Source organism: Bombus bifarius, unplaced genomic scaffold (genome assembly GCF_011952205.1).
Source record: "Bombus bifarius isolate JDL3187 unplaced genomic scaffold, Bbif_JDL3187 scf7180000008233, whole genome shotgun sequence".
NCBI lineage: Eukaryota > Metazoa > Arthropoda > Insecta > Hymenoptera > Apidae > Bombus > Bombus bifarius.
This window is the reverse complement of record NW_022884528.1, coordinates 707,171-724,847: the sequence shown is the minus strand read 5'-3', so window position 1 is coordinate 724,847 and position 17,677 is coordinate 707,171. Positions and strand designations below refer to the sequence as shown.

The following is a 17,677-nucleotide window of genomic DNA, read 5'->3' as shown; positions in this document are numbered from 1 at the left end:
GCTATCGCACAGCAGTGTAAAAAGGGAAGAACCCACATGATAACATGTTGGTTAGATGGCCAAAAATCTAACATGTCCAAAATCATTCTAATAGAAGTACAGATTTGATTTAAAATTCCACGAATTTTAAACAGATAGAAAATCAGACGGTGAAATTCGACGACTTGAAAGTTTTCAGTAAAAAAAAAAATTCCTCTGTCAATGTCAATTTCTTGCGTGGAATAGAAACTAATTTTTACTGCTTTAGACAAATCTGGTTTCACAACGGGAAATCATAAAAATTGTTCGTAGAGTGAGTATATACTACCGTGCGTAAGCATTAAGACACTTCCAAATTATTGCAAGTACATAAAATATATTTGAAATAAGGCTCTATAATGTACATTCGCATCTGATCTTATCTCTGTTAACCTTGTGCGATTAGTCGATATTGTCCAATACAATAGTTGATATTCATTAGTGTAATTAAAAAGCAAAACACAATTGAAGATGAATGAACATTACTTCCATGAAAACAGCTAAGGTCAGTGACTGTAAGCATACATATCTGTACAATGTTGAGAGTTTAGAATGATTGCAATATGCGTTTATTCAATTACATTCTATAAGTTTATATAGATTTTATCAAGTGTTAGCTAGTTACTAGTAATGAATATGGGACTTGTTTGGCAAAAGTATATTTTCCTCGTTCCAGTTTCGATTTGGCAGTACATTTAATACCATTTACGACGAGAATTAAAGAGTTAACACTAGAGAAACATATTTCTATTATAATCTTTAAAATATAATAATTATATAAACGTTTTGTTTGAGTTGCACCGAGTGTTCGCATACTTGTGCATATAGCAGTGTATATAATTTGCTTAATGCACCGGATTTGAGTAGCGATCGGGCAATCGCTTATGCGTCATTCATGTTTTCGTAGTCAGCTGCGCATGGGTTCCTATTGTCCTAAATCTAGTGATTTATGACAAATGGTCGATAGTACAGAACGGTACTAAATTGAGTTTTTGAAACAGGATTCTCCTAAGTAACGCCCAAATAAAATACAGAATAACATCGGGATTAACATAAATCTTTATTTTCAAGATATCTATATTTAATGATCGCAATTTCAGCATTGCTTACTTGCAATCGAAAAAGGCAAGTTGCCAGTACGTATTAAAAATTCAAATTTCATAGGTATAATCTACGTTAAATTTTTTACGGAAGAAGACACTGTTTTCAAATTACTCGATATTAACAATAAAGCACAATGATACGTGTAGTTCCATAATTCACTGATGTCTAAAATTAGAATTATTTTTGATTCGCCTGTCTCCGTAGTTAGAATCATTATTTTTGCTCTTACAAAATTACGTAAAAATACTCGAAAAATAAAATCATGAAAAGAAGCTTTGCAATATTCGCAGAAACAATGGATTATTAGTATTCTCGAAAATGTTACCGTTTGTAGAATAGACAGAAATATAAATTCAGTTACAAGGAACCATTTATTTATAAACTATTTGCAAAAAAAATTGTTCTCATTATTCTCATATTAAATTCTCACTTTCACGCTGCTTGCTTCTATCAACTCTTGGTCGAATATTATTTTATTAGTCGAATATTATTTTGATATACAATATAATCTCGATTATACATCACATACATACATTATCACAACGTTCAATCATCAGAATGTTGTATAATTCTCCATAGTGTATGTCATATACATTTATACGTATATAGCTATATAGGTATATAATCCATATAGTACTTGTTTCCCCCTATTAAGATTGTCAACGACTGTAACTGTCGAAATAAAATCTCGTCACAACATTTCAGTGCGGTATTTACATTCGAAACGTTACAAACAATAATGTCTGTAAAACGGACGTTGGGAATGTTGTCAGTTGCCGAGAAATACGATATCACTCAAATGATTGAAAGAGGTGAGACTCGTGATACCATAGCAAAACAGTACAATATTTCATTTAGAACTCTGAGCGTAATAAGAGACAACCGTGCAGGGATAATAGAAGAATTCCAGAACAGCTTACCGGGTCCTAGCACTTCCAAAGTAGCTTCTACAAAAGATGAAGCTAATGAAAAATTCGAAACAACACTTCGCCAGTGGTACATACGATATAGAAATAAAAACATAACAATAACGCATGAGATTTTAGGGAGTAAAGCTCGGGAATTGAATACAAAGATGCGCGGTGCTGCTAATTTTAAAGGCAGTACGACTTGGGTGACAAGTTTTAAAAGACGTTACGGTTTACGTGAAGGGGATACGCCTGAAGATATAGAAATAGGAAATGAAGATGAAGCGAATAAGTGCAAAGCTCAAATTAAAAATCTTCTGCAAAGCGGAGAATACACATTGGATAACATCTACAATGCCGATTGCTTAGGAATACTGTGGACAGCAGTACCACAAAAAACTGCAATGTATAAGCAATCACTAAAGATGAGTACCCCGCACGGAGAAAAAGTTACGATAATTCTTGGTGCAAATGCTACCGGAAATCATCAGTTGCCAGTACTAGTAGTCGGAACAAAAGTGAATCCTCCATGTTTAAAATCCTTCAGAATTCTGACAAGTATCTACAGAGCTAGCGACCTGCCTATCATAGACAGTAACCTTTTCGATGAATGGTTCGATGAATGTTTCTTAAAATCAGTTAGAGAAAGGCAACAAAAAATAGGGCGCAGAATGAAAACTCTGCTGTTGCTAGATAACGTTTTCCCTCATCACGAAACCGGGATGGTAAGTACAAAAGATGAATTAGTTAAAATCATGTATCTTTCATACGACGCTGCACAGCTCATACAACCAATGGATCATGGAATAATCGAGTGTTTCAAGCGAAAGTGCAAAATCCAATTGCTAAAAACATTAGTTCCACATTCTGAACCCTATACAAAAGGAACAGTGGTAAATGAGCACTATGACTTAAATATGTGGGATTGTTGCCGCATTGCAAGTCATGCTTGGACAAATGTCAGCACGTCAATACTGAAAAACGCGTGGGACAACCTTCTGAAGGATGAAAGCGGACAGAGTTTGGAAGAGCCCGAAATAAGACAGGACATAGATGAAGCACTTAAAGAACTGAGTAAAATACCAGAATGCGGAGAGTGCGACAGTATTGCTGTGATGAACTGGTTTGAAACTAATAAGAAACATGCCGCCCCACAAGAAGATCTCAACAGTGCTCTTATGCAGTTTATAAATGCAACTATGGATACAGAAGCGAACAAACCTACTGACGAGAAATTTGAAGATATACTTGATGATGGCAGCTCTTCATAAAAGGCCTAGATGATTTGAACTACAAAATGAAAGTAACTCGGAGAAACTACTTATATTAAAACATATACATTAAATTTATAAAGAAATATAATATGCTTTAGTGTCAAGCAAAGAATGAGATGGGTAAGATTTTATGTAGCGTTTAATTGTTTGTTTGTAACATTTTTTTTGAAATATATGTCACTGGGTATACGAAAAGCTGTTTTCCTACTATCCGGATATTTATTATTTTTAGTTCCTATAATCAAGGTTCTGCAATATAGGCAAGACAAGAAAAGACGCGAAATGGTATTCTTCTATTTACGTTCTCTTTGACTTTCATACTTTCAATTTGATAAATTAGAGTTAAAGCAACTGTTAACTTAAACGTTTATAGGGAATATCAAGATGGACCGATTAATGTATTAAACAAATATATGGTCCCACAAAAAAATGACGATGACCTTCAAATCTTATTTAAAAAATGGCTCTTAGAAAAAGCATTATCTACCACTGCGTTTGCTCCTCGAAATAGCGTAACTTTGTCTCGTGTAGTCTTTTCCACACAAGCATTAAAAACAATCATTATCATTATCTTGTGCTCTTACAAAATTACGTAAAAATACTCGAAAAATAAAACCATGGAAAGAAGCTTTGCAATATTCGCAGAAACAATGAATTATTAGTATTCTCGAAAATGTTACCGTTTGTAGAATAGACAGAAATATAAATTCAGTTACAAGGAACCATTTATTTATAAACTATTTGCAAAAAGAATTGTTCTCATTATTCTCATATTAAATTCTCACTTTCACGCTGCTTGCTTCTATCAACTCTTGGTCGAATATTATTTTATTAGTCGAATATTATTTTGATATACAATATAATCTCGATTATACATCACATATATACATTATCGGAACGTTCAATCATCAGAATGTTGTATAATTTTCCATAGTGTACCTCATATACATATATACGTATATAGTTATATAGGTATATAATCCATATAGTATTTGTTTCCCCCTATTAAGATTGTCGACGACTGTAACTGTTGAAGTAAAATCTCGTCACAACATTTCAGTGCGGTATTTACATTTGAAACGTTACAAACAATAATGGCTCCAACACGAAAACGGTTACGGTTGACAGTTGAGAAAAAATATGAAATCCTTCAGATGATAGACAAAGGTGAGTCTCATAGATCCATAGCAAAAAAGTATGGAATTGGACGTGCCACCGCGTCCACGATAAGATCAAGACGAGAAGAGATAATAAAATTATTTGAGACCAACTCAGCAGCTACTAGCCGTTACACAACAGTATTAGAAGTGGGATGCTCTGTTGCGAATTTCCACAAAGCTCTTCACCAGTGGTACACACAATGTACAAAAAAAAACAGAAATGTAACAAATGCAATGTTAAAGGATAAAGCTCGGGAATTGAATGCACAATTTCGCACAAATCATAGTTTTAAAGGCAGTCTCCGTTGGGTGACAAGATTTAAAGAACGTTCCAATTTCCGTAAAGAGGATATCAGTAAAGATTTAGGAAATCAATATGAAGCGGATATCTTCAAAGCTGAGATTAGAAAACTTCTGCAAGACGGGGAGTACACATTGGATAATGTTTACAATGCCGACTGCGCAGCACTAATGTGGAAAGCAGTACCAGAAAAAACTCTGCTCTTTGAGAAATCGCAATCAAGGAGAAGAATGGGAGAAGGACAAGTTACTACATTTCTCTGTGCAAATGCTACCGGATGTCATAAGCTGCCGGTACTAATAATCGCCACGATTGAGCATTTTCCATCTTTCAATAGTTTTCACACAAGTTATCCATCAATTATGAACAAAACTAACACCAAGCCTTTCATGGACAGTAACATACTCAATGAATGGTTCAATAAATGTTTCTTAAAATTAGTTACAGAAAGACAACAGAAAAACGGACACAGAGAGAAAACTCTGTTGTTGTTACATAACGGAGGCTCGGATCGCGAAAACAGGACAATAAGTACAAAAGATGAATTTGTTAAAATCATGTACTATTCGTATGAGGCTGCACCATTCATACAACCAATAGATCGTAGAATAATCGCATGTTTCAAGCGAATGTACAGAAACAAACTGCTAGAATCATTAATGCCAACATCTAACAGCGTTTCAGAGGAAGAACTTATACACATCTATTCCCAATTAAATATAGACGATTGCTGTCGTATGGTACATAATGCTTGGTCAAAAATCAAGAGTCCAATACTGAAAAACGCGTGGGACAAGCTTTTGAAAGATGAAAGCGAACAGAGTTCGGAAGACCCCGAAATAATAAAAAAAGACATAGACGAAGCTCTTACTAAACTGAACAAAATACCAGGATGCGGAGGGTGCGACAGTATCGCTGTGATGAACTGGTTTGAAACTGATAAGGAACATAATACCGACACACAAGATGATATCCAGGAAACTCTTCTAGATTTTATAAACGCAGCTACGAATACAGAGGCGAACGAACTTTGAAAATTTACTTGATAATAACTCTCCATGAAAGGCTTAGATGGTTTGAACTACAAAATGAAAGCAATTAGGAGGAATTACTTATATTAAGACACATATATTTGAAAATATATTAAGAAATATAATATGTATTATTGACAAGAAAGGTATGGGACGCGTAAGATTTTATGTAGCGCTGAATTGTTTGTTTGTACCATTTAGTTTGAAATATATGACAATCGGTATACGAGAAGCTGTTTTCTAATATCCTGATATTTATTATTATGAGTTACGATAATCAAGAATCAACAATATATGGAAAACAAGGAAAGATGCGAAATGGTCTCCTTGTATTTACGTTCTCTTTGACTTTCATATTTTCAATTTGAAAAATTAGAGTTAAAGTAACTGTTAAATTAAATCTTTGTAGGGAATATCGAGATGGATCGATTAATGTATTAAACAAATATATGGTCCCACAAAAAAATGATAATGACCTTAAAATCTTATTTAAAAAATGACTTTCAGAAAAAACATTATCTATCACTGTGTGTGCTCCTCCATATAGCACAACTTACTGCTGTGTAGTTTTTTCTATGAAACCACTAAAAACGAAAATATTTAGGTGTTCCGATTTATGTATCCCATCCCATACATCGACGGATATTTATCAGTGCGAGTACCTACCAAAGCCGCTGGATACGTAAATAATCTGTGCAAAACTTGATTTGGAATTAAATTTATATTTATAAAATCATATTATATAGAAAGAAATACAATACACAAATTAGCTTCTTCTTCCCCTCTTCTATCTCGTATTCTTTATAATTTGTCTTATTAAACGAAATTATTATTAAGAGTTTAATTATTGGGAATGGCGACCTCGCCGATTTAAATAACTGTGAAATATATTATCAAGATTTTCATTCTCAATAACTTTTCGTCGGCTTTGGTTTTCAAGTTATGAAGCAATTTGTTAGTAAAAGATTAGCATTTATTATAATTATTCACATTTATCTGTGATCTCTATTCTGATGTTTTGTATAAAATTATTTATTTTTGTAATTTTGCAAAAAATTACAAGTTTTACCAAATTTCATTTGTATAAAGTGTAAAGGAAACATCAAATATGACATTAGACGCGTTAGAAGCCAAAGAAAATGCTAAATACTCTACAGTTTGAATTAAAAGAAAATATAATAGAATATATTTTAATCTTATAAGAAGACAATTGCTGACAATCCTTTAGAAAGAATTTCAATCACAGCTTATAATTTTGATGTAATGTAAATATATCATCGTATTCTGATATCTACCAACTATCTCTTACCCAACAAATGTCTTAATTATCTTCCAAAGAAACTAAAAATTATGATTATTATTAATATTTTCGGAGATGTACGAATTATTGAACATATGCCATAAAATGAGCAGTAGCGTTAAACTAAATCATTAAACGTAAATGTTGATGCAGGTACTCGTTAACATACGTCTCTAAAATATTTACATCTTCTTAAAAGAAAGTAACAGTTTTCTGACATAAGGGGATGTCCTGAAATAAAATGTCAAAAAATCGTGTTTTTTTTATTGCTTAAATCGATAGATAAACTATCTAAGAATATATTTGCAAAGTGATAAAGGCCAATTCTAAATATTTCCAAGAATATAAAGCAAACGAGCGTGGAGCAGGTATGCGAGCGCTCGCCACTCCGACTTTCTATTCAGAGTTTCATACCTGAAAAAGGTTGAAGGGTTGTTCAATACAATAGTTATAATCCATGGTTGTATCCAGTCGAGTCTTAATGTGTCTAATAGAAGTACAAATGTGTATGATTCATTTAGTGTACGTGACTTTACCTACTAGTTTGTAGCATTAATAACTAGTTTTGTTCAGATTGTAAGAATTTGTACACATCGTAAGAATATTATGGTTTGGCCATTAGAAGGGACGTGGATTCTGTCCAAAAGATGAAAGAAGCTATAACAGCAACGCTGAATCATCCCGATCGATTGATTAATAAAGAAGTTGAGAAACACATTCGCCCAATTTATGAAGATCTCTCAGACGGTAACCTCTTTAACGCGATGCTTATGCGGTTATACTCAAAATTCCAATGAGTCGTTCAACTCAACAATTTGGCTCATCATTTCAAAACACCTCAATTCGGGCCAAAAGATCGTTGAAATTGCTGCCTACACGACTGCAGGTATGTTCAACGAAGGGTATTCAGCGATTCTGAGTGTCATGCAGTTGCTTAATTTGAATATAGACCAGCAGTGCAAAATGTTTACTGATATCGCTGACACGCGACGGATCGAGGGAGAGAACAAGCGCCAGGCATTTAGCCGTAAAGAGGCTCATACAGCTCGTAGACTCCATCAAATGCATCAAAAGAAGGACTGATATATTGACCAGGAATAGCTGAGTAGCAGATTTTCAACGTAAGTAACTAAAAATTGATATTTTTTCCTATTGAAAACTTTAAAACGCGTTTTCACCAGTTTTTATTTTCACGATTTTTCTAAATTGGTGGGCGCAATAGCAAAAAAAACTAAACGACTTATTTAATTGAACCAACAATTTTTTCCTTCAGTATTAAATTCTCTTCTAAGTGAACTAAAAAAGTTCGTCAAAAAGTTTATTTAAATAATTGCTATAGCACCTTAAATTTTTTTTTAAACACATTTCTTTCTTAAACCCGCCGAAATTTTTAATTTCACATTTTTTTCTGCCTTTTTTTAGTTCACCCTGAAGAAAACAAAAATTTAATCCTTTTTTGATTTTTTGTTTCAGTCAAGAATTACGAGGCGGATCTTTCCCGCCGATTGAAGACTGCAGCGACAAGACGCCCATGAAATAGGCTTAGAAATCTGTTATAATTTTTTTTTGCTTTAAAAAGAACTTTTTTGTATTCGTTAAATATATATAAAACCATACTTCAAAATTCAATAACTTCATTTCTTTCTTTTCCTTCTAAAAAAAAAAATCACAAAAAAACGCTGTTTTATAACGTTACAATTTAGGACACCCCAATAACAAGCTAATATTTCTTTAAGGAATAGCGAATTACATCTATCAATGCGTCAAAAAATATAATCTTACTTTTAAAAATGTATGTAACATTCCTCTTACCTCAACGCCTACATCTATCAATATTCTGGCTACATTATACGATATCACCCTAGATCTCCCATATATGTTCCTAAACACAACTTTCTTCTTCAGAATATCGAGCCGAAATTATTCGGCGAATCGAAGTTACCCGTGGCAGTTAAAAATATTTACAATTATGTTTAATAAAGGTCAAAAAGGTAACAATTCTATTTACACTATGAAATTTGTAAAAGTAAATCCGTACTTGAGGACAGCATATCTCGTTCATCTCTGTCGAAATATAGTTATACTTACTAAAACTCCTTTATCAGATTATTAAGTCAGAATATTATATGTTGAATAAGAAATATTTAATATCGTCAGCTTCATGTCCAATTTTATGTTACATTCGTTGTTAGAAATTGTAAAAGAAAGACTATTCGTTACATTAGAATGTGTTTAAAGAAACAAAATGAAAGCTGTTCATCGGGTTTTAATAGATCAAGTAATTGGACAAACTTCCCCATATTTAGGAAACCGTTTAGGCATTTCTTTCGCCTGCTGTTTGATTCGATGAATTTTTCCTAATTGTACTTTAACCCCTTCATAACACTAGACGAGATATCTCGCGACCTGATGCAACCAGTCAAAACCACCAGCCGCACCCAAGTGAGTGGACTGCATAAAAATAGTTCAAAAGCTGATAACGGGGGCTGCCAAATTTGAAAGTAAGTCGCGGAAAGAATGCCAGATTATTATTCATGATAACGATTTGAGAAATACTACTAATAAAAATTCAATAATACTTGCTACAAGGTTTTGTGGTAACAAAGATGCAATCGTCGCTTTATCTATAGAAAATTATACAACTGTGGAGTCTTGGGAAAGTGGTGACTCGTGATTTATGGAAGCTTGGCCCTCCGCTGAAGAGCGAAGGCATTTTTGCTTGTGTATTAACCTGTGATGAAGTATGTGATGACGCACACCAATAAAAAGCAACCACATTACTTCTTATCATCAGGAAATCCATTTACACATATGCCTAAGCGTGCACTTCACCCAGTGAATTATTAATGCATACATACATACATGCTATGAATTTTGAATGTACCACTCCCCATAACTTTATACTTCTAATTTATAAATGTTTTACATTTCAGAATGCTTACATTTCATCACCCCGAAATGCAGAAATCATTAGCAATACCATTTACGACGAGAATTAAAGAGTTAACACTAGAAAAACATATTTCTATCATAATGTTCAAAATATAATAAAAATATCAACGTTTTGTTTGAATTTGTATATGATCAAGGTGGTATATATAATTTACTTAACGCACTTGATTTAAGTGACGATCAGGCAATCGCTCATGCGTCATTCATGTTTTCGTAGTCATCGACGCCTGGTTCATAGCCTCCTGCATCCAATGATCATCGACAACTGGCCGATAGCACATAACGGTATTAAATAGAGTTTTTTCTAAATAGGATTCTCCTAAGTAATGAATCTCCAGATTGAGATTGATTGACTGAGTCTTTTGATCGAAACTACGCTAAAACTCCTAGTAAATCTTAGCTGCCTAATTAAAACTACCTTAAACTAATAGAATTTGATTATTCTAAGTCTCTGATTAAAACATAACTTGACCTTTATTCAATTCTTATATCTTCTAATCAAAATTTGCAATAAATCAAACTACAGAGGCTCTTGAAAGTATTCGCACATTTGCCATCACATCTCATGAACATATTATGTTTGTTATATTAGACGTTTTGAAATTTCATTAGCTCTGTAATGGCATGCAACTCTTATGATTGTATTGGTGAAGTTATAAACAATTCCAAAAATATATACAGAAGTTATAAGATACTTAGCACACGTATACAAATACTTTACAGAGATCACGAAAATATTTAAACAGGCAGTCACAATGTTAATACGTCTCAATATTCAGTGGAAACATCTTTAACACGTATTATATTCATACCATGTACTAATTTTTTCCTAAATATAAGTTTGGAGTAAATATCTTGTAACTTCTACATTTATTTTCAGATTAAATTCAAATCTCGCCAATATAATCATGGCAATTGCGTCCTATAATAGGGTTAATGAAATTTCATGTTTTATGTAACATGCATAATATGCACATACAACATAAAAGTTTTATATGGTAAATAAATAAATGCTCTTGCGAGTCACTATACGTGTTATGAGTCATGACTAATAATTGAACTAGATCCCATGATTGTTTGATATTATACCCGCCTATGCTTCAGATGGGGTGAGGCGATTCCAACAATACTTAATGTAGTACTTGTGACTATTCTGAAAAGTTTTCTCCTGGTTTCGAAATTTTCTGTGCTTTGGTCAATTATTCTTTGCATGCTGATGCATGGCGTTTATCGAAGCTCTTCGATAATCTCTGACCAATGGCACGTTTATGTGGCTTGCCAACGAAAAGCTGACTTTCTAGGTCTAGAAACACGCAATTCTACCATCTTTCAAACTGCCAGATACCTTCTAATAGCATAACCGTAACATAAATTATATTAGCGGTGAACGCATAAGACATTACAACACACGTTAAAGACACGTTACGCCTTATAATGGCATGTGTGTTTGAATAAAGTAGAGAATAACGTCGGAGTTATTATAAATTTTTATTTTCAAGATATCCGTATTTAATGATCGCAACTTTAGCATTGCTTACTTTCCGTCGAAAAAGGCAAGTCGTTAGTACATACTTAAAAATAAATATGGATTTTCGATAGAATCGTTAAATATAGGTTTCCTTCTTGCTTATTGAAAGATATTGAAAACTACCGTTGAAATGTATAAATTGATGAAAAATATCTTGGGTTTATGTAAAAAATATAGTTACGTTTTCAAACATGGTACTGTATAAATTACTTTATGAAATATTAATGGACTTGAATGTGAAGTTAAAAACTTTGAATTTTTCATATCACTTTTATTCATTCATGATTTTTATATATATATATAATAACTTAAATATATATATATATTTAAATTATTATTGTTTATTAAATTTCCAATATAACTTCGATTAATATTTTCAAATACTGACACTGTATTTTTGAAATCATTTATTGAGAGACAAATCCTTCGTTGAAACACAGTTTTAATATAGCGTCTTCTAAATTTTACTTGTGTATCTCAAATTAAATCATTTATTTAATAGATGGATACTTAACGAATTATGAACAATAAAATAATAATGAATATTATCTTCCCACAAAATATGTAAAACTATAGTAACGGGATTTATTAATAATTCCGATGAGATTAAAATAAATTTAATCCTTTACAATTCTGGAAACAGATAACTGACACCACTTGCAAACTAAACTACGTATAAAGGTACATTTCAAAGCAGCATTCATCGATTTTATTGAAATTTATATGGGAAATACATAGTTCTTAGAAAACTGTACCGCGCGTATATTTATTGGCAATCATCCAATTATCAATGAAATGAAAATAGTTTTCGAATCTTGAAAGCTGCATGTGTGTTTTTTAATTGCATGTTATTGAAAACAAATCAGACACAAAGTTTAAAGAAAAGAGTTATTTATTTAAAATATATATTTAAAAATTTGAATATGTCTAATCATTTTTCTTGTTTCTCATTTCCAGTTAAATTTATATAAATACATGAACTATAGACCAAAAAAGAAAATCTGTTTTTAAAATTGTTTGTCCTCTTACATTAGAATTATGTTTGCTTATCTTTCGAATTGTAACTACATACCAGAAATGATCGAAATACGTGGAATAAAATGTCAAAATATACAATTGCCAAAATTCATAATTTTGTTTTTATTACTGGTTCTAAACTTATCCCATTTCTCGGCATTTCTTACCATTTCTTACATATATACATAATCTACTACCTGTAATTAATATTTAAATATGTTATCTCGTTAACGTAGTATTTGTACTGTTTCAACTATAAAGTGTATATAAAACAAAATAGTTGGAAAAATCTTCAAAATATAAACATCATACATATTGAATGAGAGCTCTGTTTTTAAAGTTCCAAGTTTACATATTCACTTTCACTTTCACTCGGAATACGAAATAATGTCATATTACAATTTTATTATGTAAATATTCAACAAAAAGTCAGTGTCACATTTCGAGATCTTTATAAATTCAATAATTTGTTCTTGTTCAAATGTATTTTAATCGAAAATCTTGACACACTCCGGAGTACCCTATACACAAGGCTCTCAATAACACTTTACACGTTTTTTTTCTTTTTAACGCAATTAGAGACTCGGGCTCCTTATAACATTTAATGGATAGTATTCTAAAATGACTAGAAGAAAATTGAGTGTTAACGAGAAACGTATATCGTAAAATTAATAGTATGGTGACGAATTTTATATTGACTCAAAACATTTCCTGTGATGTACCTACATAGAAAGTGATAACGGTTATTCTGAAAATATTTATGATAGTAATTCCGAGAGTGACATAGTTCCAATAAAAAGACGAGTGACGTAATTAATAATTTCTGGCGATAATGAATAGAAGAAACTGATGAGAATGAGAATACTGGTATAAATGTCACGCCTAAAGGATAGCATCGATAAAAAATTAATTACGCGATGGAGACAAAAATTATTGGATCTAAAATTTCTGTTCATTGCAACAAACTAATTACTTTCGTGATACATGTCCTCGAACACCAGAGCATCGGATCGGAGAATGTTTTGAGAGATACTATACCATGATGGAATAGTATAGAATATGATTTTTATATCAAATGAAACCATGTTATTATTTCACATATGTGTGTGAAGTCGAAAAGAACAATAAATTTTGTTTATTATTTGTCTTCCATTATGTTATTACTATTTATTCATTGAAAATTAATTTCGACCATATATAGCATATATACCACCTATATATAGCATATACACAGGTGCTATATATAGCATATATAGCACCTGTGTATAAACTAACAATGACCGTTAGGGGTTTTAAAAGATGTCTTGCAGCCTGTAGTTCCCAAAATATTCTAAAAAATATAATCTCAATTCTCATCTTTTCTTCAAATATATTTCGCAAGAACTACTTTTTCTATCCCAATAAGGATGCATATAAATTAAAATGAACGTTAAAATTTGGTATATAAAAAATATAGAAAAAAAGAGATCGCTCTTTTTAAACCAAAAAATAATATTTGAAGTCATGAGATTATATAACTGAATAACTAACATACGTACATTAAAATAGTACATTAACAAAAAGATAGTCAGTCGAGAAAGTGAGGAACTAAATTAAATACAAAAATAAAAGAGGAAGGCGAAGGGGATGAATCCAGATAAGAAAAATATTAAACAATTTTATTAAAATGACTATAAATTCAAAAGTGCACACACTTGCACTAAAATGCTGAATAAATGATCTGACATAATTTAAATCTGTAATTTCCATTTTAATGACAGTCAATAGTCATAGAAGATAAATCTTATATTACTGTATGTATATACTATTCTTTATTATTTCAATTCTTATTTAAATTACAAGTTGATCTAACGTAACATACATTTTATCGAAAAAGAGAGGAAGTGAGGAGAAAGAAAATACTAGCGTTATAAAATATTACAATACTCTACCGATGACATTAAAATATGTGACACAGCTATCACTTCTCCTGATTAATTTCTTATACAAATTTTTTCAAAAATTCTTTGACTGTGAAAGATATAAGCAATTGAGGAATCAGAACAAATTGACAACACAGCGTTTAATCGTTTGTACTCATGCGCATGGCTGTTTCATTCGTTCTATGTCGTCATCAATAGTAGGTCATCGCACTCTTCCTCATTCCCCTCTTACTCTTTATTATCATACACATAGAAAAGTAAGAATCATAATAATGTCTCTGAGCAACATAACAATGTACAAATTAATGTTTAACCAATATGCAAATAAAAATTAGGCACATCATGTCACATCCAATGTACTCAGCATATTATAACAACCTCTGATAGTACGAAAACTATACACACTGTAAAAAGCATAAATTAATGTATGATATAATTTACACTATACAAAAAATATACACGTAAAACAACATTAATAATGCTAGAGCTTGCCTTGTTCTTTATACCTTAACATCGTATGATGCATCTTTTGCATTCTTCCGATTGAAATTTACGTTTTCTTATACACATATTTTTCTTCCAAAATTGAAGATAATTCGCGAGAAATTCTCTTTCGAAATGAATGGTTATTTTCTTTGATTTTGTGATTTAAGTCAGCTAAATCATTATTTATTTTTATGCTTAAGTTAATATAAATCTATATGTAAATATCTGTACATGAATCTTTACATATGTGTGTATGGATCTTAAGAAAATATCAAGTAGTCATAAAAATATCATTTTGTATTAACCTATAATTCATTACCACTAATTTTGATACATATTATATAAAAATTTTAAAAGTCATAGATGCATTTATCTCTTGTACAATCAAGCTTTAAAGTTTTTTTATTTCATAATATATGTATTATATATGTATCTATTTCATAAAATCACATATATATAAAAAGATATATAACATAGTAATGTGTATAAAAATAAAGTAATTAAAAGTTATAGCTAGATGTAATGTAAATAAGGGAAAAAATTAAGAAAGTCAGAGATTTAACTATTCTTCAAAACTCATAAGTTACCTAATACTGTATACTACTTGTATACGTACATTTAACTATTCTGACAAACTATAGTTATTCTTTGAATAATAAAAATCTAAAATCATAACTTTCAGTACCATAAATTACTAAAAGCAATTATCATTTCAAAGAACAGTACCAGATCTTTGACATATAAACTACTATTATTATGTAATCTAACATTTTAAAATATATTGAATTCTTGATCAAGATTCTATACAAATTTTCTATTATTCATTCATATTATTCATAAGAAAGAGACAAATCTAAAACTTTACTATGTATGAACTTGTAATATATACTTACTTTATAAACTTGGCCATACGTTCCATTACCAACAACTTCGATTAACTCGAAAATACCTGCTGGTTCCTATAACACACATACACACATATAAATATATATACATGCATATACAATTTAAGTATAAATTATATTTGTATATCGTGTTTTTTGTACAATGTATATATACAATACACTGCATGATGTATATTATGTATAAAATAATATTTGAATCAACAATTTTCAATCAGTTATTTTCATATACTAAAATACTGTTAAATATTTTATAGGTCCTTAAGAAATAGATGTATCACAATACTTAAATCTTTAATATTCAAATAATATGAACTGTTAATATTTGTTTAATAGGTACATGTATACACATCTGCATAGTGTATGCATGTATGCACTATATTTAGTTCACATTCTAAAAAAAGTTACATATATTACAACTTATTAGAAATAAAAAATTCTTGCATCAATGAAAAATAATACAATAATGAAAGAGAGAAAAATGAGATAATAATAACTAACTATAATTTTATATTTACTTAATAATACTGTACGTAAAAATTGTATGTGTAATATCTGTTCACAATATTAACTGTTAATCTTAATTTTTAGATAATTTGTATAAATCAGTCCAAAACTGTAAACGCGAACAAAATACAAAAATGACTAACTAAACAACTTCGAATCTCCTTAATTTATTTTTTAAAAAGCATTTAAAAAGCAATTTTAAAGAATTGTACAGAAATTCAACAAAATTGTATTCTCTTATTTCCTTCTTTCTTCATTATGCTGTGGTGCTACCAAGAAATAATAATCATCGTTTACTCTTATGAGGTTAATTATCAATCATTGAATTCATAGAAACTACAAAAAATAGACTTCTGCGTCCATAAACAAATATCATTAAATATTAGATTATGCCTGATAAATAAAAAGCATTAAAAGTCGTAACGCACCTTCAAAGCGTTCAGATCAATGTCGTCGAGCGAACAGTTGACGCTCGGTGCCAAATTATGCGCCATCTTGATACGCCACTTGCGCTCCTTGCGAGATATCTTTTCCACTTGAGCTCAACAAATCCACCGTCTATCCCCTTTTCTGCTTCTCTCGTTATTGTTCTTATTCCTTATTGCAATTTAAACCGTATAATAATGTAGAGATATAGAAAGAAGAAAATTTCGTCTTCGCACTTACACTACACAGAACACCAGGATCACTAATAGAAAATTTTTATTAAAATAATTCACCGGTAAACTGGTTACACGAATATTTTCATGAAAATTTAACCGAACACAACCGAAAGAGAAAGGAAATACACATAGAGCAATGGCACATGGCGTATGAAAGAACTCTAACGATCAACGAAGGAACAGTTTACCAATCAGATTAGAAAACAATACACTTCCATCACGTTCTCCCCGAATTTTTCGTAAAATATAAATATCAATAATGCGTAATGGCAAGTAACGTATTACACACTCACAGCGCTAAGCGCTGGATTATCGTATCGTCATAACGGATGCGGCACAACCGAGCCGAGCCCAAACACCACGGCAGCGGCCGTTCTACGTCCTGTCGTACTGCTTGCTGCACGCCTCTATTCCCTCTCATTCCCTCCTTGGCACTCTCTTACTATCTTCATCGTTCTTATGCGTGCGCACACATGCTTTTTCTGTTCTCTCTTATTAATGTAGACAATATTTTCACCGTCTTTGTTTTTCGTGCGCTACGATTGTATACCACTATGCTTCTTGACGTCATCAGCCCAACTATGATGGCGGCAAGTACTTACTTC

General features: G+C 31.3%; 1 protein-coding gene across 18 annotated transcripts in view; it reads right to left on the bottom strand.

The window, feature by feature from the left end:
* The window catches only part of LOC117211452 (serine/threonine-protein kinase mig-15), an 84,857-nt gene extending 67,241 nt beyond the window's left edge, over positions 1-17,616 (bottom strand). For 8 of the 18 annotated variants that reach the window (XM_033455330.1, XM_033455337.1, XM_033455340.1 and 5 more), the window contains exons 1-2: positions 16,839-17,614; positions 15,895-15,960 (exon numbers count right to left, since the gene is read on the bottom strand). In XM_033455330.1, the coding sequence (XP_033311221.1) occupies positions 15,895-15,960; positions 16,839-16,904 (132 nt within the window). In that variant the 5' untranslated portion in view covers positions 16,905-17,614. Of the gene's footprint in view, positions 1-15,894; positions 15,961-16,838 lie in introns of all 18 variants that reach the window. The other 10 variants (XM_033455348.1, XM_033455345.1, XM_033455346.1 and 7 more) reach the window with 5 other exon arrangements.
* Positions 17,617-17,677: the final 61 nt, after the last annotated feature.